The sequence below is a fragment of the Hirundo rustica genome, chromosome 1 (assembly GCF_015227805.2).
Source record: "Hirundo rustica isolate bHirRus1 chromosome 1, bHirRus1.pri.v3, whole genome shotgun sequence".
Taxonomy (NCBI): Eukaryota; Metazoa; Chordata; class Aves; order Passeriformes; family Hirundinidae; genus Hirundo; species Hirundo rustica.
In genome coordinates, this window is record NC_053450.1 from 84,448,180 (window position 1) to 84,470,891 (window position 22,712).

General features: G+C 44.2%; 1 protein-coding gene across 1 annotated transcript in view; it reads left to right on the plus strand.

The window, feature by feature from the left end:
* Positions 1–13,321, plus strand: part of PHLPP1 (PH domain and leucine rich repeat protein phosphatase 1) — a 136,617-nt gene extending 123,296 nt beyond the window's left edge. Inside the window, exons 13-17 of the mRNA XM_040061814.1 lie at positions 1,921–2,051; positions 5,800–5,904; positions 6,817–7,011; positions 9,098–9,326; positions 11,240–13,321. Of these exons, the coding sequence (XP_039917748.1) occupies positions 1,921–2,051; positions 5,800–5,904; positions 6,817–7,011; positions 9,098–9,326; positions 11,240–12,364 (1,785 nt within the window). The 3' untranslated portion in view covers positions 12,365–13,321. The remainder of the gene's footprint in view (positions 1–1,920; positions 2,052–5,799; positions 5,905–6,816; positions 7,012–9,097; positions 9,327–11,239) is intronic.
* Positions 13,322–22,712: the final 9,391 nt, after the last annotated feature.

Sequence of the window (22,712 nt, forward strand, 5' to 3'; positions counted from 1 at the left end):
TATTGGTATGACCACCTTCAGCTACAAGTGGAAATAACCCAAGTCCCTTCCAGCCTTGAACACAACAGTTACAAAGCTGTGAAAGCAGTAGCCTAAGCAGATGCTCCCTGTTAAACCCTGTCTTCCAGCTGGCCCATCCAGTGCAAAACCCTGTGTGCAGCTGCAGTTCTTCTGGTGCTGCATGGGTGGGGTGAAACCAGCTTGCGTTAAAATAACACAGGAGGAAATTGGGATAAGATAGGAAATAAACTTTCCTGCTTGCCTGTGGAGTAGAACAAGGACTAAATTTAACACAGACCCACAGCAAGTCCCTTCTAGCCTGTTCTTCAAAGAGTACAAGTAACACCTAAAAAATTCCGGCCTGATAAATAAACCATCTTCACTGTGCCTAGGGACCAAGGGATCTGCTGTGGAGTGTTGATCTCTTTGGTGCACTGGGCATTTAAGTAGAACAATGAAATTACTAGTATTTGTACTTTTCATTCCAGCATGCTCTTCCATCAGCTATGTAATGGCATGGAGGTGTTGAACGTAGCAAGGCTTGCTGGCAGCTTCCTTAATCTGCAAAGTTATTACTGGCTCTCTGGAAGCAGCAAGGAGATGTGCAGAGGGAAAAAGCTCCCTGGAATAACTGCTGCTAAGTTGTCTACTATTTTGTTTGCATAACCAATTTAAACTTTGATTTCCTTATCAGGCTTAGATAACGTCAGCAGTTTGTTCTTCATAGATAATAAGGCCTCCATATTAGACAATCTCAGGATTCGGGTCAGAAATCTTTTATTTTCTCTGTGCTTATTTAATAAAGTGTTTGGAGACCGTTCTTTTCCAGGATTTACTAGGTTATCTTATGTCTGCTTCCAGCTCAGGGGCCAATGTCTTTGTATAAACCTACAAAAATGAAAGTGCCTCTCTTGTATTGATGGAAATTACATAATGGTCAAAATGTGCAGCTAGAAAAAGCCTCCCTCTGCCCCTTTCAGCTCTTTTATTAAAAGTTTCTGAAGTCTTTCACTTCTGCAACTTGAAAGTAGAAAATGGACTTTCAGAAAGATGTGGATAGTTCTTCTGTCCTCTGTTAAATATCAGTCTGCTCCGTCCTCTCAGAATTACTTCTTCTTCTTTTTTTTTTTTTTTTTTTTTTTTTCCTGTTTTTGGTGCATACTACACTTGATTTTGTTCTCATATGCTCTGTTTTCCCTGTCATTTGAATATGCAGCTTTAAACAATGTTTGGAGATTTTATCAAATTAGTGCACTTGCTCTAGCTAATTTGTGCTTAGCTGATAGATAGCCTGCAAGTTTCTTTGTGTTTTGTATTTTTGAAATGTTTAAAGTTTTTTTTTTTTCACTCTTTTTTTTTATTGGTTTCATATTTAAATACAAATACATCTAAGATGACAGTAATTAAAGCCATGTTTAAAATTGCTCCAATATTTTCCTCCCTCTACTCCTCCCTTCCGCATACATTAATAACACTGCTTATTTTAATATTCCTCAGTAAATACTGAATTCCTGGGAGCCTGATGCCAGTGGCTTAGAAGCCCCAGCTATACTTATCTCCATTTCCTTTGTCTATTAAGAGACTGTTTTCATTAATAACATTTTTTCTTAATTACTTTGAAAATCCACTGACTATATCTGTGAAGAGCAGAGAAAACTTACTGGTTTTGTAACAAGATGACACCTGACTAGAGATGGAAATGGAAGGAACATATTTCTAGGTGTCCCAGACATCTGGCAAGATGGCTAAATGCCATGTAAGAATTTCTTTTGTAAGAACCACTTACTTAAATGAATGGTCTTAGGTCTTGATTGCAGCCTTTATTGTTCATGTAACGTGCATGACTACATTTAGTCAAAATTTGTATGATTTTGGTGACAGCTGAATTCTCTTGCTTTTTTGGCTGCTTTCCTTTTGCAGTGTGTGGACCTAAGCTGCAATGAACTGAGTGAAGTCACATTGCCTGAAAACCTGCCTCCAAAACTGCAGGAGCTGGACCTGACTGGAAATCCCAGATTAGCCCTGGATCACAAAACCCTAGAGCTTCTGAAGTAAGTTTCCTTAGAGTGGGGAAGGAGCAGAACAATTCTAGATGTGAAAACCACAATACACAGAAGTGGAATCCCTTTTAAGGAGCATGGTTCCCGATTGCCAGTGGATCAGAAAGTAACAGATTGTGTGAATAGGTCAGAAATCGCTGCTTCATTGATGAGGATGACTTTACCTATTTTAGTACAACTGCTTTCACGTGTAACTCCTGGACAGATCTGCTAGTCTGGTGTAACCACTGTTAGGCCACTTTGATTCCATTTTACTTTTGACATTAGATTCAGCCAAAAGACATATTTAATACCACTGATGAGATGCCAGTAGCTGCTTGCTATATCTTTTTGTTGCATTCATCCTGCTTGGGCCTGTCTTTACCATTGTGCTGCTTTTTACCTCTTTACATGCTGTTTCTTGTTTCTCTTCGTATCTGTCTGCTTCTGTGCTAGAAATTATAGGATTTATTATATTTAAACTGCTAAAGTCTTGCATCTCTCACTCTGTTTGCAGAAAAAGTGTTTTCTTTGCTTTGGACCCTCAGTTTCCTTCCTGTCTACCTGTTTGTTTCCTGCCCTGGGATTTAAGTGTCATCCATAACTGAAATTCCCCAAGTGCTTCGTCCCTTCTTCTGCAGTGTGATGAGGAGCTGTTGGAGTAAACTGGATAATCTGTGGACAGTGGTGCTGTCTTGAACTTTTCCTTATGTCTTGTAGGAAACTGCACCAGCTCCAAGTTTCCTTCTAAAGCTTTTTTTATTCTTAAATGGTTCCAAGGAGAATTGATTTACTTTTTAGGGGTTGAGCAGTTACTTCGTGTTGTTTGCTTTTAAATGGTTAAGATCAGACACTGGGGTAGTAACCCTCATCTGTTGTGCAAGCAAGGGAAATTTACAGTGTGAGTTTACTTTTAGCTTGGATCAGCAGATTTGCAAAATATAGGTGGAAATTTGATGATTTCTCGCAGATAAAAACAAGAGTCCATGTTCTGCAGCAGACAGTGAAAAAAGGGGCATGCCTCTATTTTAAGAGTTGCTCTGTTGCATGAAGGAAATCTTCCTGAAGAAGCAGTGTGTAGTACTGCTCTGGTTCATAGGGGAGAAGATATAGTTTTATAAAACTCTCTTTTATAGAGTTAATGAATGGTGCCAAACCTTAGTGAAAGATCAGCTTTTCTTGTGTATAACCCAGCGGACAAGATGGGCACACGTTCTCTGGCCACGTTCAGAGAATTCATTCGGGCATCATGCATGGTAGCATTCTTGCACAAATTTAAATTCTGAGTAGTTGAAGAGTGTGGCACAGTTATATAATGTATTTTCACTGGCATAGGTATGGTCTTTAATTCACAGGAGACTTTTCCCTCCTGCATGTGCATTTTCCTTGCTATTTGTTTTGGCCTTGGTAGTGTGAGTGGGGTTTTTGTTTGTTTATTGGGTTTTTTTTTTGTTGTTGTTTGGGGGTGGGGGATTTTTGTTTGTTTTGGGGACAGGGGTGTATTTGTTTTGTTTGGGATTTTTTTTTTTTTTTTTTTTTTTTTTTTTTTTTTTTTTTTTTGGTTGGTTGGTTGGTTGGTTTTTTGTTGTTGGGGTTTGTTGGTTGGGTTTGGTTTGGTTTTTTTTTTTTTAGTTTTGAGGTCTTTCAAAAATTAATTATTTCTAAAACCACAGATCTGTTCTGTTCACTAGTGTTCATTAGGCACAATCAGGTGTTTCAGGCCTCCTGAGGGGTTTCTCAGTGTCTTGATATGCTACCCTTACTTTCATGGTATACTGCTATAATTGACTGTGAGGGAGGAGGTGCTTCTTTCACTTGATTCTTGTGGCAGGCGCAAAAATACTTGTGCACTTGGTACTTTTTTTATCCTCCTTCTGCATGTGAAAGGCAGCTCTCCATCTGTGCCCTGGCAGAATTCAAGCAGGTAGTAGGTTAATATGTATTCTCAGTGCTGGTGAGAAGAGTCCTGTCATGCATGCTTTGCTTTTTTAGTATGCATGGGGATCTTAAGGGAAGCTTGCGTACTTGGGAGGATGTTGCCAAGTGATTTATCAGATGTAAGAATTTTCATTAGCAATTAAAATGAAAAAGAAGAAGAAAAAAATAAAGATGCTGTTACTCTGATTTTTTGGAGATAGCATCTAGTTCAATTGTAACAGTCATTTTAAATTAAGGGGAAAATAAGCCAGACTGTCCAGGACTGTATTGCCTGCATAGGATGTTCTGCTGGTATCATTCCCTTCAGGACACATGGTCTGTTTGTACTGGTGCCTCTAAGGAGGCTGGAACCAGTGTGTTGAGGTAGCTGGTTTTTTGGTTTTTTTCCCCCCCCCACCATTTCTGGGAAGCCTTGAGACAACTCTGGGTCCTTGACCTGCCCAGGAGCCAGTGGTCCCTCAACCCAGTTAAAAAAGAAACAAACAGAAACTTTTGTGACCCAGGTTCCTGTGCCCTGGAGATAAATGCCTTGTATGAGAAGTCTGCAAAGAAAGTGTGTTTGCTGATGTGTGTGCTGCTTTGCAGATGCAACAAAATTAAAACCTCTGCTACTTTAGAAGAGATCCAGGTTTTTAACAGTCCTGGCAAGATGTTTGCCTCCTATTGCTCCCACAGTGGGCCGCAAAACCAAGTACTTAAAACACAAGTGGGTCCAACATTATTTATGTAATTTGTTGGCTTTTAGTGTACCCTCACTGATGTACATCCTGGCTATTAACATAAAAAGAAATCAAACTGGATCTGACAGTACTTTAGGTTATTTGAGGAGGGCTTTGCGGTGCAGAAAAGACTTTCCTGTGTGTTCAGGTCAGGTGGGGATTTAGAGGAAAAATGAATGCTCAGAGTGAACAGTTAGACCTTTCTGCTTGTGTCCTTTTATGTTTCATTTGGTTCATGAAAGGTTTGGGTGCCTTTGAAGTGTCTGCAGCATGTGGGGAGCTCGCTTTTCCTGCCTTTGGAAGAGAGCAGTAGGGAGCAGGGGGTAGGTCATCTCTCCCCAGCAAAGCAGGGCTGTGAAGAGAAGAGTATAAACAGAGAGGGCTGGGCCCTTTTTAAGTCTTTACTATGCTCCGGGAGATACTTGAAATTCAGGCTAAAGGCTATGTTGGTAGTAAATTGCAGGGTAGAGGATCAAGGGCCTATGTGAAAATTGACTGCACAACTGGCGAATGCAGGAGGGCTATGCTTGCTGTCAGGAGCACAGGCTGGCTCTTGCAGGTTGGTGCAGGATTGGGATGGAGCTGATTTCTGTTTTGTGGGTGTTTACATGAAAGGCTGTTACTACATGTTGTTGTTTCTAAACAATTATTTAATTTTTTTTTTTTCCATTTAGGATGCTGCGGGTCATACAGGAGATTTCATTTGAGTACAATGAAAAGAGCACAGAGACTTGTTAAAATGGCTGGGAGAGATGTATAAGTTTAAAAAGTCACTTCGCTGTACTGGCTTTCATCAAACTAGTGGCAAATTCACTTTGTATTCCTACAGGGCCTGGTTTGAAGCAAATAGCTCAGGGGTAAAGGCAGGGAAATACAGGCCAGCTAAGCCAAGTAGTGCAGCTGACACGCTCGTAGAGGCTCAGTTATTGTTGGTTGTATACAGGCACATCAGGGTAACCACCTTGGATGTCCTGCTTCATTTTCTACTATTAAATGCGTTACTAAGAACTGGGAGAAAAAAAAGGGTGTTCTTTCGCGTTTTAAGTTGGATCATGCCAGCAAGTCCATCCATTGCGTCTCTCCCCTTTCCCTTCTCCTTGCAGCAATATCCGGTGCTTCAAGATCGACCAGCCCTCGGCCGGCGACGCGTCGGGAGCGCCGGCGGTGTGGAGTCACGGCTACACGGAGGCGTCCGGCGTTAAGAACAAGTACGGCCTGGCTCGGGTTTTGCTGTGCGATCTTTGTGCCCAGACAAAGAGATCCTTTCCTCTGTGGAAGTTCTGGGAACGTTTTAGGGCTCGCAGCGGCCAAGCCACGTCTCTCCATTTGTGTACTGAGCTCTCCTGCCTGGCTCTCCTCTTGGGTCTTTTTAAGGGAAGTTGCTAAGATACGAGGGTAGCCGACACATTTGGTCTATGCAAGACTCGGCTACTTGTAAAAGATCTGAGTGTTTAAAGCATTTTCCTCTTCGCAAAGCTTCTTTATCTTCAACCAAAGGATGTTTTACCAAGCAAATTAGAGATACTAAAGAAGAGACAGAACGGCCAAAACTCTGAATATTCATAGTGTGTGGCGCTCCTGTGACTAAGGCAGCACTTGACAAATAATGTACCAAGAGTCTGCTAGTCTCTGTGTTGCTGGCACTGTGATGAATCTTTCTTTGTTCCTCAAATACCTTTTTAGAAATCTTCTGCTACCTAGGTTTCCATAGCAAGTGCCAGGAAGCCTTTCCTAATTCTTAACTGATTTAACAACTTGGTCATCAGCGCGCTAGATCCCAAGGATGGCTTTTGGAGCAGCAAGTGCAGTTTAAATTGGTGTTGTTTCAGAGATACTTTCCCTCCCATTTTTACAAATAAGGGATTTGCTCAGGTGCTGAAAAGGAGGAAGAATCCTTAGGGCTTGGCTTAAACTTCCAGTGTAGTTCTCTCCATGTCTTAGCACTGTTGGTGGGCCTGACTTGTCCCCACAGCTCAGAAAGCAGTCCTGAAATACCTGTGACCAGAGGTGGTTAAAGCTGGCGCTCAGACCAGGCTGCATCTCTCTGGTCAAAATGACAAGTTGAGAAACTAGCAGTGGGATAGAACCCCTGATGTTTTCCTGCTTTGTTTTCTCCCTAGGCTGTGTGTGGCAGCACTTTCAGCCAACAACTTCTGTGACAACCGGGAGGCTCTTTACGGTGTGTTTGATGGGGACCGCAACGTGGAAGTGCCCTATCTGCTGCAGTGCACGATGAGCGACATCCTGGCAGAAGAGCTGCAGAAAACAAAGAATGAGGAGGAATACATGATCAACACTTTCATTGTTATGCAGAGGTCAGTCTTGGATCTGAAGTGTTTTTTACCTTGTCTCTGTTTACAGTGCAGTTTCTTTGCTTTTGGGTCAGGCACCTGCTCTTGCTTCAAAGAAATGTGAGAGGGATGAAAAAGCCTTGGTTATCTAGCTACAGTGTTTCCTTTTATTGCCTGTTTTTGTGAATATTGCCTCTGTTCCTTTCAGGCGTGGGGAGAAAAACCCCAACACCTCTCCAACCAAACAAAAAAACTCCAACCCACCTGCAAAGTTATTAAAATGCTCATGACTAAGTGGTGGGTGGAGGTTTATTCCTTTTTGGTATCTCCTCCGAGTCTTAAGGTTTACAATTGGCCATAACCAAGTCAGTGGTATAAATGTCTTGATCATCGTTTCAAACTTCCTTGCTACAACTGCTTTACAAAGGCTGAACTCATCCCTTCTGTTTCTGCATACCAATTCAGGTTATTTAAGGCTACACAAATATTTAAAACACGTAGTCTGACTTCTTAGAAATCCCTTTGGCCTTTGAATATTATTTGAGCAGGACCCATCCAGAGAGCTTGTGATACAATAGCTGTGAGTGTTATAGTAGTTCCGTGTAGTGGTTGGGAAACGTGCGTGCTCTTCTGGACAGAAGAAATTATGCCTAGGGAGACACTGGATGAAGGAAGAGTATGAAGGGAATTGAATAGAGGAGAGTGAAGAGGTCAGGGAAGCAGAGGGGAAAGCAAATAAGCAGCTTAGAGACTGAGTAAATGGATCAAATTAAAAGCAGCATTGCTTATTGTTGAATTGCTGCACCCTCAGAAAGGAAAAATACTTAAAGGTGTTGTATGGGGAAAGATGGAGAAGCTGTAGGGTGGCGTTGAATCATACAAACACAAGGGAGAAAACACTTTCTTCCCATAATTGCTTCCAACAGTGCCTCAGACTGCTAACTGAGAAGGTGGTTGCTATATACTTAAAAGATTCAAAAATAATAATAAATTTGAGTACCGAAAGTACTTACTAAGTGGTTTTGTTTGCTACTAATGCAATTTACGAGAAATGTGGCATTCCTACAAAAAGCTCCTTTTTTTTTTTTTTTCCCTTCTTTCTGGTCTCAAATCAAAATCAGCTGACCGCTTCCTTGAAGAACCCAAAATAATATTCATTCCAGTTGCATTTAGCCATTTACTGATGCTTACAGATGATATGTAGCACTCCTAGAGTGCATTTGTAAAAAAAATAATGTAGAAAGCATATTGAGGTTTGGTTACAAATTTAGTTGTCCATTCTGTCCCCAGTATTTTGAATCTAAAGTTCTTATTTAGCATAAATATAAATATTAGTAATTAGCCTTCTAATTACTATAGGAGTAAGATCCTGATAAACAAGGGAAGGATACTGGGAAGGATGGTGTTTTTTCACAGTCTAATATTGAAATTAATTTACATTTTAATGGCAGGCTTCTGAAAACATCAATTTTATCCATAGGGTTTTTTTTTTTTTCTACTGTGGCTTCTGCTGGAAGAGCAGGCTTAAACATTCCTAAGAAACATTTTTAACAGGTTGAAAAACAGTATAAATTAAAAATATACCTTCTTACAGTGGAATTCACAGCCATTGTGATTTTTTTGGTCATAATTTGATGATTTTTAAGAGCATTATCCTGAAGATATCACAAAACAGTAAACCTCTGCCTTCTGCTTTTGCTCAAGTAGAGGTTTTTTCCTGTCAGAATTATTATTTTTATAACAAGATCTATAGCTTCAGAAGCCAAAGGTCTATCTGACTTTTAAAACAAGTATCTATTAGATGTAAAGGAAAAGACAGCTGTGAAACTCTTAGAATTCCAAAGATTTTTTTTTTCAAAAATTGAGCATATTTGAGTATCTGCGTATGTGAAAATAACAACACCCTGCCTTAAGAGTTGCACGTGGGATCCCCGCAGTGCTGCTGCTGTAGTGTCACAGTCTTCACTGGAGACTTTTGTCTGTGTCCCAATGATCCAATAGAGGCAGTGCCCTGAATGCTTCTGGTTGTGGAACAGCGGCTGTTTCTCCGTAGTGCCCCTAATACTTGTTTTCCAATTAAAGAACAATCACTGTTTTGTTTAAATTCCAGGAAACTTGGAACAGCTGGACAGAAACTTGGAGGCTCTGCTGTCCTTTGCCATATAAAACATGATCCCATGGACCCTGGTGGATGCTTCACGCTAACCTCAGCAAACGTGGGGAAGTGCCAAACCGTTCTCTGCCGGAATGGGAAACCTCTGCCTTTGTCCAGGTGTTACGTGATGAGCTGTGAAGAAGAGCTGAAGAGGATTAAGCAGCATAAGGCCATTATCACAGAGGTTAGAGAACAGATGGGGACTGTTGCAACTTGGAGCTCCTCTGAAGAGCATTTGCACAGCAGTGCATGAAATTACATGTTGATATCAGTAACCTCTAGGAGGTGATGTTCATGGTGTGGGTTCCTCAGCTGCACTTTTCCTTTCGAGGCGATTCATACCATGCAGTCAAGTTGCTTTTCCATTCCATTGCCATGCTGGATTTTGATTAGCTTCTAAGAGTGAGCAGCTGTGAGCATGTTGCATTGACATAGGAAGGCAGATACCCTCCTTCTAATGGGAGAGAAATTGCTGTGTTGGAACTGTCATGGAGAGCTTTTCCAATTAAAAAGGATGAGAGGGCAGAGCACTTGGAGCAATGCCGTCCTTCCCTTAGGAGACTCCTTGCTCCTGGCAGGCTGACTTTGCTGTCTGAGCTATGTTCCCAGAACTGCTCTTTGACAGGCTGCTCTTGAGGAGAGCACTTGCCCGAAAGGAAAACTCACCCTGTGCTCAGCTGAACCATGAGAGAGGAGAAAACTTTGTTTCTTTCTTAGAATCTTGAAGCCACTGCTGTCAGTTTTGCTTTGCCTTATGGGACACATGCAGAGGAACAGATAAATATCGAATCCTCCTGATGGTGAGGGAAAGGGCAGAAACCTCCCTGCTGTGTGCCTGAGAGCAGGGTGGGCATGTGTGTGCGGAGTAAGTCATGTGCCTGTTGATCTTGCCCAGGAAAGGTGATGGCTGAGATCTCAAACGTGACAAGTTGAAAGGGAATCACTCAAACATAGTGTGTGTCGTGGAGGCATGCTCATTCTGTGGCTCCATAGAGGAAAAGGGAAATTTCTGGCCTGAATTTTCAAATGACTCTCAGATTTCATGCACACTGATGGCTTATCACTGCTGTCAGCCTTCTAATGGGAAAGTTAACAAGCTGACTGACATGGGGGCTTTTTTTTCTTTTGAGTGATTTTAAAGAGGAAGCTTTTTTAATCTCGGTTCACTTTTTTGTGGTTATCTGCTTTATTATAACCCCTACAGTTATTAGCTGGACCCAAAGAGTGTAAATCCTCACCTTTGCTGTTCTCCTTGAATGCGCAATTGGCAGGGTGCACCTATCCCCAGTAGGCTGACTGATAGCCAGACTTGCTGTTTCAGACACTTGGTCTGCTTATTCTGGCAGCTTGGATTCTAACCAGGACACGATTCTGGGGCTTGGACGTGCATGGGATTCTTTTCTCAAATGCGTCCATTTTTACTGATGTTATCCCTTCAGATGCTACTCCTCCTCCCTTTGGAAATGTCATATCTAAGTGGAAATGTAGTAATTGGGGCGTGTAAAACATTTCACTACAACTCAGCTGACTGAGAAATGCAGACTTGCTCTCTGCTACATTTGCCTTGCATGCTTAATTTAAAGGGTTTTTAAAAATGAACCTTGGTTTCTAAAGCGATGAGCCAAGATGAAACCTGCAATTGTTACAGCTGCAAGTGAAGACTTGTAACTGAATGACCTGCCCCTATATCAAAATGTGTGTTGCTTTGCTCTGTCTAAGGCCAGATACCGTGGGTGGAGGAGGGATAAGTCTGACTCACTGGTTAAAGATTTGTCCAGTTGGCTCTTGCAGCTGCAGGAGAAGAATAGATGGCTCTTTGTTGCAGCCTTCTGCTTTGTTGGTCTGTGCATAGGTGGTGCCAATGACACATCAGTGGGGTGTAGGAGGTGCAGCGCAGGACTGCAAACCAGCCCTTGCTGTGCTCTAATCCCAGCTCCGTCACCTCCTTGCAAAGTCACTTTGCTTGTCCGTCTCCTTGTCTGTCAATGGCGGTGTTGGGGGTACTGCAGAAACAGCCATCAGTAGAATACAAGGAGAGGCAAGTACCGTGTATCCTTGTCTGACTCGTTGCCAACTTCCTGTCCTTTCTAATTTCAGGATGGCAAAGTGAACGGTGTGACAGATTCAACAAGAATCTTGGGGTACACCTTCCTTCACCCAAGTGTCGTGCCGCGTCCTCACGTCCAGTCCATCACCTTAACTCCGCAAGATGAGTTCTTCATTCTGGGGAGCAAGGGGCTGTGGGACAGCCTCTCAATGGATGAAGCAGTTGAGGCTGTCAGAAACGTGCCTGATGCGCTGGCGGCCGCCAAGAAGCTTTGCACTTTGGCCCAGAGTTACGGCTGCAACGACAGCATCAGCGCCGTCGTGGTTCAGCTCAACGTGACAGAGGACAGCTTCTGCTGCTGTGAGCTCAATGGGGTCCCGCCCCCCAGCCCAGGCATCTTCCCCCAGTCCGTCAATGTGGTCATCAAGGACAGGCCCGCAGACGCGCTCGGGATGCCGTCTTCGAGCAGCGGCATGGCTTCGGAAATCAGCAGCGAGATCTCCACCTCGGAAATGAGCAGCGAGGTGGGGTCCACGGCCTCGGACGAGCCTCCCCAGGTGGCCATGAACGAGAACAGCCCAGCGTACCCGGGGGAGCAGCGCTGCATGCTGCACCCCGTCTGCCTGTCCAACTCTTTCCAGCGGCAGCTCTCCAGCGCCACCTTCTCCAGCGCCTTCTCCGACAACGGCCTTGACAGCGACGATGAGGAGCCCATCGAGGGGGTGTTCACCAACGGCAGCCGCGTGGAGGTGGAGGTGGACATCCACTGCAGCCGAGCGAAGGAGAAGCAGCTTCTCCAAGTGCCGGTGGAAGCCAGCGACGAAGGTATCGTCATCAGTGCCAACGAAGATGAGCCCGGCGTTCCCAGGAAAGCTGAATATTCTGCCGTGGGCACAATAGGGCGCCGGCGGGGCAACGGCTCCGTGGCGCCACACGAGAGGAGCCATAACTTAATTGAAGTCGCAACGGATGCGCCGCTCAGAAAAACCGGGGGCTACTTTGCTGCTCCAGCACAACCTGATCCTGATGACCAGTTCATCATCCCACCAGAGCTCGAAGAAGAAGTCAAAGAGATTATGAAGCAGCACCAGGAACAACAACAACAGCAGCAACAGCAGCAGCAGAGGCAGTATCCAATGGACCACCTGGCAGACTATTATGACACACCACTATGACCCACTCTATTTACTGCTCAGAAATAAACTAACAAATAAGGAGACTTGACTGTGAGACCCAGTGGGCTTGCATTACAGCAGGGGTTTTCCTTATCCTTTTCCTTTATATACTTCCTTTTCCTTATCCTGCCACTACAGATAACTGCAGCTTTTCAGTTTATTAGGTTTAATATTCATTGACTTTCTTCTAGAGATGCTTGACTGGTAAAGTTTAAAATAGTTAACCCTCCCTTAACATATCAAGTGTAAAAACAGGAAAACAAAACAAAAAAAAAACAAGAAAAAAAAAAGAAAAAGGTTTAATATATTGCTGAGAAACAGATGATGATGTAATATTTTTTAAAATGGCTTGTTTGTTTTGTTCGAAAAGCAGGGCAGTAGCCAGTGCTAAATGATTTAAGTAATATTGTAATACTGTATTTCTTTGAGAGAAAAGGCTTTTTTTGGTCTTGAAAATGATAGACATTTGTAGAATATGGAGACTAACTCCTAGGAGTTGCTTTACTCTTTCAGGTGACTTAAGTCACTGAGATTCACTAATTTTCTCTGAGAGAACAGTTGATTGGGAAATTCCTGTAAATAGCTCAGTGTTGTATAGTGATGCTTACATGTTTTGTAGCCTCGGCATTAAGGACACAACCTGAAAAACTGACCTTTTTTCTTAAGCAACTCTTTGGGCCATGGTCATTAAGCGTAAAGGACTGTGTGGCTGTGTACAAGTTAGCTAGAGCCCAGGTGGTGTAGACTGTTCAAAGAAACCCACTTTTTCCTCCGGTCTCTCTTTCCTTACTTTTACAGACACGTTTTGTTTGTGTTCCTTACTGCTGCCACAACCAGCATGATTGTATAGAGCTCATTTGCTGTAGAACATTTACATACCAAGAGTTATATTAAAGCCGAATGCACAAATGAACATGTCATAATTTTTGTTATAATAAATATGAAATTTACACCTGATGTCTGCTTTTATGTCTGACTAGCTGAGCAGCAGCTTGCTGTGGTTCCTCAGTGTGCTGCTCAGTTAAACCAGGAAGTGTTGAAACCATTTCAGCTCCATCACACTTTTACACTAACTGCAGAATCTCACTTGTACTTTCAGAATTCAAAGGTTGTGCAAAGTGGCCTTTAAAAGATACAAACCAACTCTCTGAGGAATTGACCTCTTTCTTTTTTTCTTTCTTGGTACTAATTCAGCGCTATTGATTTGCCCTTTGCCACAGTATTGAGAATGCCAGAAGACTGAAGAGGAGCGGTGTGCTCTGGCTGTGTCCCACTGGGACTGAGTGACTGAAGAGAGAAATGATGAAGGGATAACAAAAGGTAGAAGGAAAACATTGGATACTAAGAAGAAAGAGAGAGGAGAAGGCAGAAAAGTGAATTCAAAACTACCTATGTAAATTTGCTCCAATGTGCTGCATGAACACGAGTTCAATGGCAATCGGACTTTGGTAGCAAAGAGGCATCTTTTTGTGATTTCCTGTGGGAAAGGAGCAATGTCCTTTCTCAGCATTGCCCCCAGCCAACTTTCATTTTACTTCTCACTCTTTAAAAGCTGAATTAGTGTGCAGTCATGACAGTGTCTTGTTCCTTCTTGGCATTTGGTCTGTATTTAAGAAGAGGACTGTGGTGACTGGCTGTTGTTCTTATTCTGTTCTAGTGTGAAATAGCTGAGATAGAACAGGATTGCTGTTAACAGAAGATTTTCGGTTACTTTTCCTTAATGACAATAATAACAGAGGAGCAAACATTAAAATACCTGGTTTGATAAATGTTTATAGCACTGTCTACTGTAGATCTAGAAGATTGTACTTCATTGTAATTTGAGCTTCAAAATATCTCTTTCTTAAAAAAAACCCAAACTTCATTAAATAATGTATTTAAACAAAAAATGTTTATGGTTTATTGGTCAGTAACTCAGGTGTTCTTTGGCAATCAGTTCGTATATTTCAGGCTTTGCGGAATTGATTCATTGTCCTTGGAAAATGTTCTCTTTTTTTTCCCTTCTGTTCTGATGCTGCTTGAGGCTGAAGGTGGTAACAAGCAAGGACACTACCTTTATTTTCCTGCTGCTGGTGGAGGAGTAACTTTGCTGCCGCTGCCTGTGATCTCTGTGCTAAGGTGTCTCTGCTGCGCTGTACGTGGGGTACCCTTAAGAGGGGAGCAGAGGGCAGAACAGGGGTGGAAGGGGAAGCGTTTCATGTGAGCTAAATTTTGGCTCATTGCTGACAACTGATACTCCCTTTCTCTCATGTGAATAGGAGGATATGCACATAGGCTCTGTAAAGACTTTCCCTTCCCTCCGTTTGAAGGACAGACTCCCAAGAACGTGCCAGGCCCTGTGACATTCACTGCTTGCAGGCGATGCTGTGGTTTCCCGCCTGATGCCCTTACTTTGGAGTGTAGATGGTCAAAACTGACAGCCCAGTGAAGGCTGCCCCTTTCAGCCTGGTGCCTTCTGTAAAGTTAGCAGCAGCATCCTGGAGTCAAGACTTCTGTGGCAGCAGAGTAACAGGATTTTGGTGGAGGAACTGGACCGTTGGATTTTTGCTCTGCCTTTAAAAAGATGGCTGTGATAGTAGCCTCTCTTAGCAAGTCATAATGGGAAGGATTGATGCATTCATAGGGACGACTTCATCCCTCTGCTGGGCTTTCTGTCACGTTTGGGCTAGATTGGTGGCTTGGATGGCTTGCTGCTGTTTGTAAATAGCATTTGTTTTAAACAAGGGCAAAAGTATTTTGTCTGGCTTTCAACTTGGGACTTGAAAAGCAAGCTACAGTGTTTGCAACTCATGATTTTTTCTGGACGTTGCCATCCTCTTTCACAAAAGGGGGTCAGTGTGCTCTTCTTACCTCATGAGAGCTGAAGCTAACGTCACTGATTGCATCCACGTGCACTCATACTGCACAGGATTTTTGGGTTATGTTCACAGTGCATTTTGCACAGTTTTGACCATTTGGGAACTATCTGACTCAAAGGAATGTGGATTTGTTTGCAGAACTTGACAGCTGTAGCAGGGACGATGGCTGGGAGCTAAAAAGAAGGCAGCTTTCAGCCATGGAAAATGTAGAACACCATTACCTTTATAATAAAACCTTGCATGTCCTTTGAAACTTGCCGATAATTTCATCTGAGACAAGCAGCAATGCATGAATAGGAGGAGGTAGATGACTGATGGCAGGGAAGTGAACATATTTACATTATTTCCTCGAAGATAACTTTAAACAGAAAGTTGCGGCACTATTGTGAAGTAACTGAGTGGCTTCTGTGCTTGTAAACGCGAGCCTTTTGTTAAAAACCATAAAAGCTTTTTTCTTCCTTTCTGCCCATAGTGCTCTAATGCAATGCATTTTGTTGTGCCATAATAGCCTGTTGGCATCCTGCCTGTGCATTCAGCCTGTGGCACCACCACCTCCGTGATGGCGACCAGTGCCATGATGGCATCGCCTTCCTCTGGCTTACTGGCCCCGGAGCGTGCCGCTGCACCCGTGTGGGTGTCTCTCTCACGGCTACAGAATGTGCTGCTGCTGCAGGGCCCTGTAAGAATTGCTTCCAGTAATGTCTTCGTAGCAAGCTCGGCTTCATCACCAGCCCCCCTGTTTACAACTCATACACATAATTTTCCAGCAAATTGTATGTATTTCTTTTTTAAGCTTAACTTTATTACTTGGGAAGTGTGTGTGGGGCTGGATGTTAATGAAATGTCGCACGTGGCTCTGAAGGTAATTTCTGCATCTCTGCACTGGTCATGGATGGTGCCTCTCAGGTGCAGCCTTGCAGGTCTGGGCTTTTAAATGTGCCCTTGAGTGGGTTGGTTGGGATAACCCCGTGAAGGGTGTGCTGGGCTGGGGGGAAGGAGGGCTTGAATCAATTCGAGCAGAGCAGTAAGGTTCAAAGGAGTGAACAGAACAGTAACTTCAGCCTGATTCGCCTGATTTCCCTGGACGCTGGCAGCCCTTAGGAGCTTTTTCTAAGAGAAGGCACTCAAACCAAACAGTTCTCAGCAGTGCTCTTGGGTCAGGTCCCTCAGAGCTTCGGCTGCAGGGGGGACCTACGTGGCCAGAACGTAGTAAAAATGTCTTTTGGGCTCAGCTGGATCCAGGACAGTCTTGGCATCTGTTAAATGACTCTATGTTGACTTTTCTCTGTTAACCTGCTTTACTGCCCTGCTTCGTTAGTTCAATTGACTTGTTTGAGGCTAACGTCTGCTATTGTTGCAGCAATTGCTTTGTCCTACAGATTTGTTACCTTCGTGCTTGCACTGAGGGTTTCATGGGATGCTGCATGAACCAGTCTGTTTCCTCTTGATTGCTCGCATTTTCCTGTGCTTTACACTGCTGCATTAAGTGTTCAAATGCCCTGCCTAACAGGACTGCTGCTTCTATGGAAAGCTGGAAGTTAAAATTTGGCTGTTGCCTGAGAGCAAGTGTCTCTTTACAGCCATTTCAATCAAAAGGTGGGGGTGGAAAACCCCCAAATATTAAATACATTAATCGCAGCCCCAGGGCAGAATCAGTATACCATTTATCTAGGACATCGGTGTGGAAAAAGTTCCTTGTTTGCTCCAAGTCCCTGGTTTAAATGATTGGTCCCTGCTTTTATCCAGACCATTTTATTTGTATTTCCATTCCTGTTGAGGTCAACAGTTCATCCTTTAGATCATCCTTTCTCAGGCTGACAAGTTTGGATTCACCTGCGGTTGACTTGGATACCTCGTCCTACCTTTTATCTCATGCCATGAGCTAAGCTTGCCCTCTAGGTTGAGTCTGAGGCAGGATCTGAACGAGGCAGACGCTATCTCATCTTTTTCCATATTTTTTTTTAATATTGTAAGACAAAGGGAGACACTTAAACTGCAAGAGCTCATCAGAAACATGACGACATGAGGAAGATGTTGTATAATTGCTGTGTGGCAGCGACCTGGGATGGGCAGGACTGGTCTGCTCCCTCACAGGGAGACCCAGGAGCAGGTGATCGCCTGGGGCTTTGTGCTGTGGGGGATTCAGGGTGCCTGATTTACAATCAGAGTGTGGATTCCTGCACATCAGGCTTTGGGGGGAGAGGATGAAGTATGCAGTCACAAGGCTGGGAAGTAGTTCTTTCTGGTGGATGGAGTTCAGCTGGCTCTTCCTGCCCTGTTGCCCATTAGGGTCGCAATTCCAATGTCCTGCTGCTCGTCACAGCCTCTGGTGCATGTTTGGTGTTTTTGTTTGAGCTTGTTCTTCTGTGTCTTTCATTAAGACTTATGGAAACAGAAAAAGGATCTTTTACCAATGTTTCTGTAGAATTGTTTTTGGAGGCTTATGTTTAGGGCATGTAGGTAACTTAGGGTCATCCCAGGGGCCATCAGTGGGCAGGGATAGGGCTCTGGAGGCCTTTAGGAGATCCCAGTGTCAGCAGCCCTGTGATGGGAGCCTGGGCACCAGACACGATGCTCTGAGCCCAGCAGGCTCTTCTCCCCTCGTCAGATTCAGCACAGCTGCACCAAGAGAAATAAATGTGTTTAAACCATAAAGTTGTCAGTATTGACTCGTGGAACAGATGGGATTGTTTTGCTAATTAAATGTATGCTGTTGAATGCTTTAAAGGAAATTGGGATGCAGAACTATGAAGAGAGACTGGTGTAGCAGAAGTCTGTGACTTACAAGATGCTTTTTCATTTTAATCCCTCTTAAGGAGAGAGGCACCAGCATTTTGTGGAAAAATCTTGCAGTAGGTGCACTTGCAGTTAGTACTTACCTCGGTCCTGAAATTACAGAATATATAGTGACATATAGTGCACAGAATAGTGCATTGAATACATAGTGAAGTACTCTGCTCAAATGCGTTTAAAATTGGCTGGCAAGGAAGAGCAGAAACTGATGGGTCTTTTTAAAGTGGCCAAAGCTGCCCTGAAAGCAGCAGATCGCCCTGAAAACGAGCTTTGGCAAGTCACCTGTGGTAGTTTCATTTAACAACATTGTCTGTTCGCTCATTTCTGTTGGGCAAAATTTGACCACAGATTTTCAGAATTTGTTGATTTGTTATTCAGAATCAGCTCAGGTATCTGCAGAGTCGTTCCCCGGCATTTTTTGAATGCTTTGGAGGGAAGAACATGGGGAAAGTATGTCCCCAGACCATCCTGCACCATCAGAAATAGGGATGTGTAGGAAGGAGCATCCATAGCAAGTGACCTTCCCGACTCCCAGTGGTCTGTGGCTTGCACTTGTTTGAAGGAACAATGTCCTTGTGAAGACGATCAGAGATGGCTTTCCTGTTTATGTTTGGGGTGGGGAAAGGCGTATTCCTGCTGTCCGTATTAATTGGGAGCTGCAAGGGCTCCCCCTCGTGTTCCCGCGGGACAGGACCGGCATTGCTGCATCCTCCTCGGCAGCTGCCAGCGGAGCGGCTGCATCCCGCACCCTTGTGCTCCCACCCCATCGTGCGGGCCATGCAGGAGCACCGGGAGCCCGGAAAAGCCTTTCTTCAGATAAGCAAGGAAGGCAGCAACACTGACATATAACAGGAGGCTGCTTCGCACAGACTGAGGGCTCTCAGAAGCCTCCTGAGTGTTAGAAGTATTTGCTGTGGGTCCCAACAAGGACGTTGAGGGCTGAAGGAGCCAGGGAACCACAGCTGCTACTGCTCAGGAGAGCACCTGCAGCGCTGCCAGGTAAAACAGGGTCTTGGCAAGATCTCATGTAGTCTTAGCAAACTGTCTGCAAGGAGATCTTGATCCCAGCATATATTACTTATGTGGACCAATAAACTGCCAGATCTTCACTGTCAGAGCTGATTCACAATAGTATAAACACCTGAATCCCCTTTAAGTTGCACAGGTGCTGGAGCATGTCCAGAGAAGGGCAGTGGAACTGGGGAAGGTCTGGAGCATAAGTCTGATGAGGAGCAGCTGAGGGAGCTGCTTTGTTACAGTTGTTTAGGAGAAAAGGAGGCTCGGGAGATGTTATCACTCTACAACTGCATGAAAGGAGGGTGTAGCCAGGTGTGGGTCAGCCTCTCCTCCAAAGTAACAAAATGAGAGGTAATGGCCTCAGGTTGGACCAAGGGAGGTTTAGAAATATTTCTTCGCTGTAAGGGTGTTCAGGCATTGAAACAGGCTGCCCAAGGAAGTTCTGGCATCACCATCCCTGGAAGTGTTCAAAAGATGTGGCTCTGGGCACTTGAGAACATGGTTTAGAGGTGAACACAGCAGTGCTGGGTTAACAGCTAGACCTGATGATCTTAGAAGTCTTTTCCAACCTTAATGACTCTGTGATAGGGCCATCTTGTTGGGGAATTATTTTTGCACTCTGAAGCAAGGAAAACACCCCGTTTGCACCTGTGTGCACCTGTCTCATGATGCTTTCTACATCCTTCTGAAAAACTAATTACCTGTAAAATGCATGCAGGCATTTCGCAGACTTGAGCCCTTCAGCACGGCCTGAGAGTTGTGGGGAGCCCAGTAGCAGGTGCAGGTCTGTGTGTGAAAGGCATCCCTGGAAATCAACAGACCATTTGTAGTAATGAAGGGCATCCTGTGACTTGCCCACTTTGCGCTGTCACATGCCCAAACCAATTACATCAAGCGCCTTGACAACTGGTGGACCTTGCTAGGGGTCTCATGTTTTATTTATGACGGGTGATGCTGAGCATCTGTGACAGATTTTATGCTGTGCTGGCATTAAGCTGCTGCAATACCCTGAGTGCCACCGTTTCTGGGAGATGGACCATTTGAAGGAGAAGAGTAATGACGAATGTCCCAGCTGTCATAAACAATGCACTCCACAGTGCCCTTCAATAACTTACCTGGGTCTTGAAAAAGAAAAGGAGGCGTCCAAGTTCGGCAAATGTGACTGAGGGAATCTGAGTTTTTGGAGGCATATCTGTAGCTTTGCTCAGCTCTGTGGTGAATATAAGTTGTGGTGGAAAACTACCAGAAGAGTAACTTTAATGAAGGCAAGTCTGCACTACAAGTAAAATACATGGATTATGAAAGGAAAATTCCATTCAAACTGTTCTTTAGTGCCCTAATCCCTGTAGGTATTCTCATCAATTTGAAGCAATTTCCCATGTAAACTGAGATCCCGATTCCTCTTAACGCTAAGCCTTGAATTCAGTTTCTGCTGTTGCACAACCAGTTTGTGTCCCCAGTTTCTGCACATTGGATACACTCAAACTCTTTTCTGGAGGACTCATGGAGAAAGTTGGGTTAAAATGTATTATAGTCTGGGAATGTTTTCTTTTAATTATCTTCTGTCATTAAGAAAATAGGAGAGTTTCTTGTTTCTGCTTACCGGAAAATTTCCTCTCTGTGGATGGTTACAAAGGTCCTTCCCCCTTACAGCTGCTCTGCAGCAGGATGGCAATGCCCTAATACATACAGCTCTTCCAGCAGCACCAGATTTCCAGTTCCAGATACATTAATTATTTGGGAAATGAAAAGGTTATGTTAAACTTTTTTGGAAGAGTAATCATCCTCTCTCCTCTTTGTCCTCCACCTCCCCCCCCCCAGATTTGCCTTTCACACTGAAACAAGAGATCTGCGTCCTTGGATGATGATTTGCTTTCCTTTGGACAAGATTTACCCCAGACTGAACTATTTTATCAATTTGTTTGAATAAAGGACACATCTAGGAAAACGGGTGCTCAAAGGAGCACAGCTCAGCATGATGAAATTTTCATGGCAGTTTATTCAGTTTTGGGATGCAGAATCAGGGGGGAGGATTCCCTCCCCTCCCTCCTCTCTGCTTCTTCTTTTTTTCTATCTTTCTCAGCCTAAATATCTTATGCCCTTTGTTTCCTCCTCAAGATTAGGGCATGGGTACATTTTTTTCGAAGACACTGTTTTCCTTTGAGACTCTTCTGTAGGGATGGGGTCCCTCTGTGGGTAGCTAATGCTGGGGGTCTCAGCTGGAGGCTTTTCTCTCTGACTGACTAAAGCTGTTTGCTCACACATTGAAGCAGACTGGTATAAATAGATGGTTTAAATCCAAAGGGGCTGGCCAGGAGTCTCACAGGTAACTCTGAGATGAATGAACTACTCAGCCCAGCTCCTTTCACTAGTGACCTATCACCTGCAGTGGGGCTAGAAAAGCCAGGCAGCTTTTCCTGACAGGCAGCTCCAGATCACCCTGCAACCTGCATCCATTTCCTCACATTGCCAGGGATGGTGGCCATTTTAATCCTCTTTGTGAAGTTTCAGCAAAGGCTTGGTGTGCCAGAAGGCTTCTTGCTGTACCCAAGGCTTTGAGGTTGAGTGATGCTGTGCTGTTTATCCATGGGACAGCCTCTTGGAAAAGGGCAGGTTTGGCCTTTGCTATCCCTGTTTCCTTCACAGCAGGTCAGGAGCTGTGGTGGTCACAGAGGGCAAGCTGGATACACCCTGAGGATCCCCCCCCTAAAAGTGGGACTGAGGGTGATGGCTGTGTGCAGCCCCTTTGGTTGTCAGGGACTGTGTCAGAGAAACAGCTGAGGTTGTTTTCAGTGCTGGCCTTGAGGGATGCACGCAGGCAATGCACACATGTGTATGCACAGGGCAAGCAGCAGGGAAAGGCCCAAAGAAAGGGTAGGGCAGATGGAGCCATTTTCCCTGCCTTTGTTCACTGGTCCAAATGTGGATTATTGTCCCACATCGCTGCTCAGAGGTACTGGTCAGGCACAGCATCTCCAGCAGAAAGTGGGAAGGCTAATCTGCCCTGGAAAAAGAACCACCTGCAATGGCAGCTGGGGATGACATCCTGTTGTGGTCTTAGTCACATATGTCTGCTAGAAAATCTCTGCTCTTGTATTACACCTTCCCAGCTCACACAGTCAAGACTTTCATGTCTTCTAGAGGACAGCAAGCATGGTGTTGTTAAAGTTGGAAAGCAGGGTGGTTTGGATTGCTCTGATGGTATTTGGGTTGTTCTTCACCCCAACAGGTAAGAATTCCTGCTTTAGTCCTCTGAGAAGTATTTCTGGGATTTTCCCCTCTCCTCTCCTCTACTTCCCTCTGTGAAGGTGAGTGGAGGAAACAGCACTGTTTATTTCATCTGCACAATTATTTCCTAATAATCTTTTTTTCATGGTGTCAGAGAAGGAAACAAATTCAAGGCACAAAACTTTCAATCATCGGGCTGTGGCTTTCTTTGGTGTCCCTCTGCTTGCAGTGTTGCAGGACCTTGGCATGTTTGTTGATGACACCAAGCTGGAATGCTTGAGGGAAGGGATGCCATCCACAGCCACCTGTCAAGCCTCAGGAGTGGGCCAATGTGAACCTCACAAAGCTGAAAGAAGGCCAAGTTCTAGGTCCTGTACTTGGTGGGTTGGGACAATCACCAGCATCAGTACAGACTGGGGTATTGAGGGATTGAGAGCAGCCCTGTGGAGAGG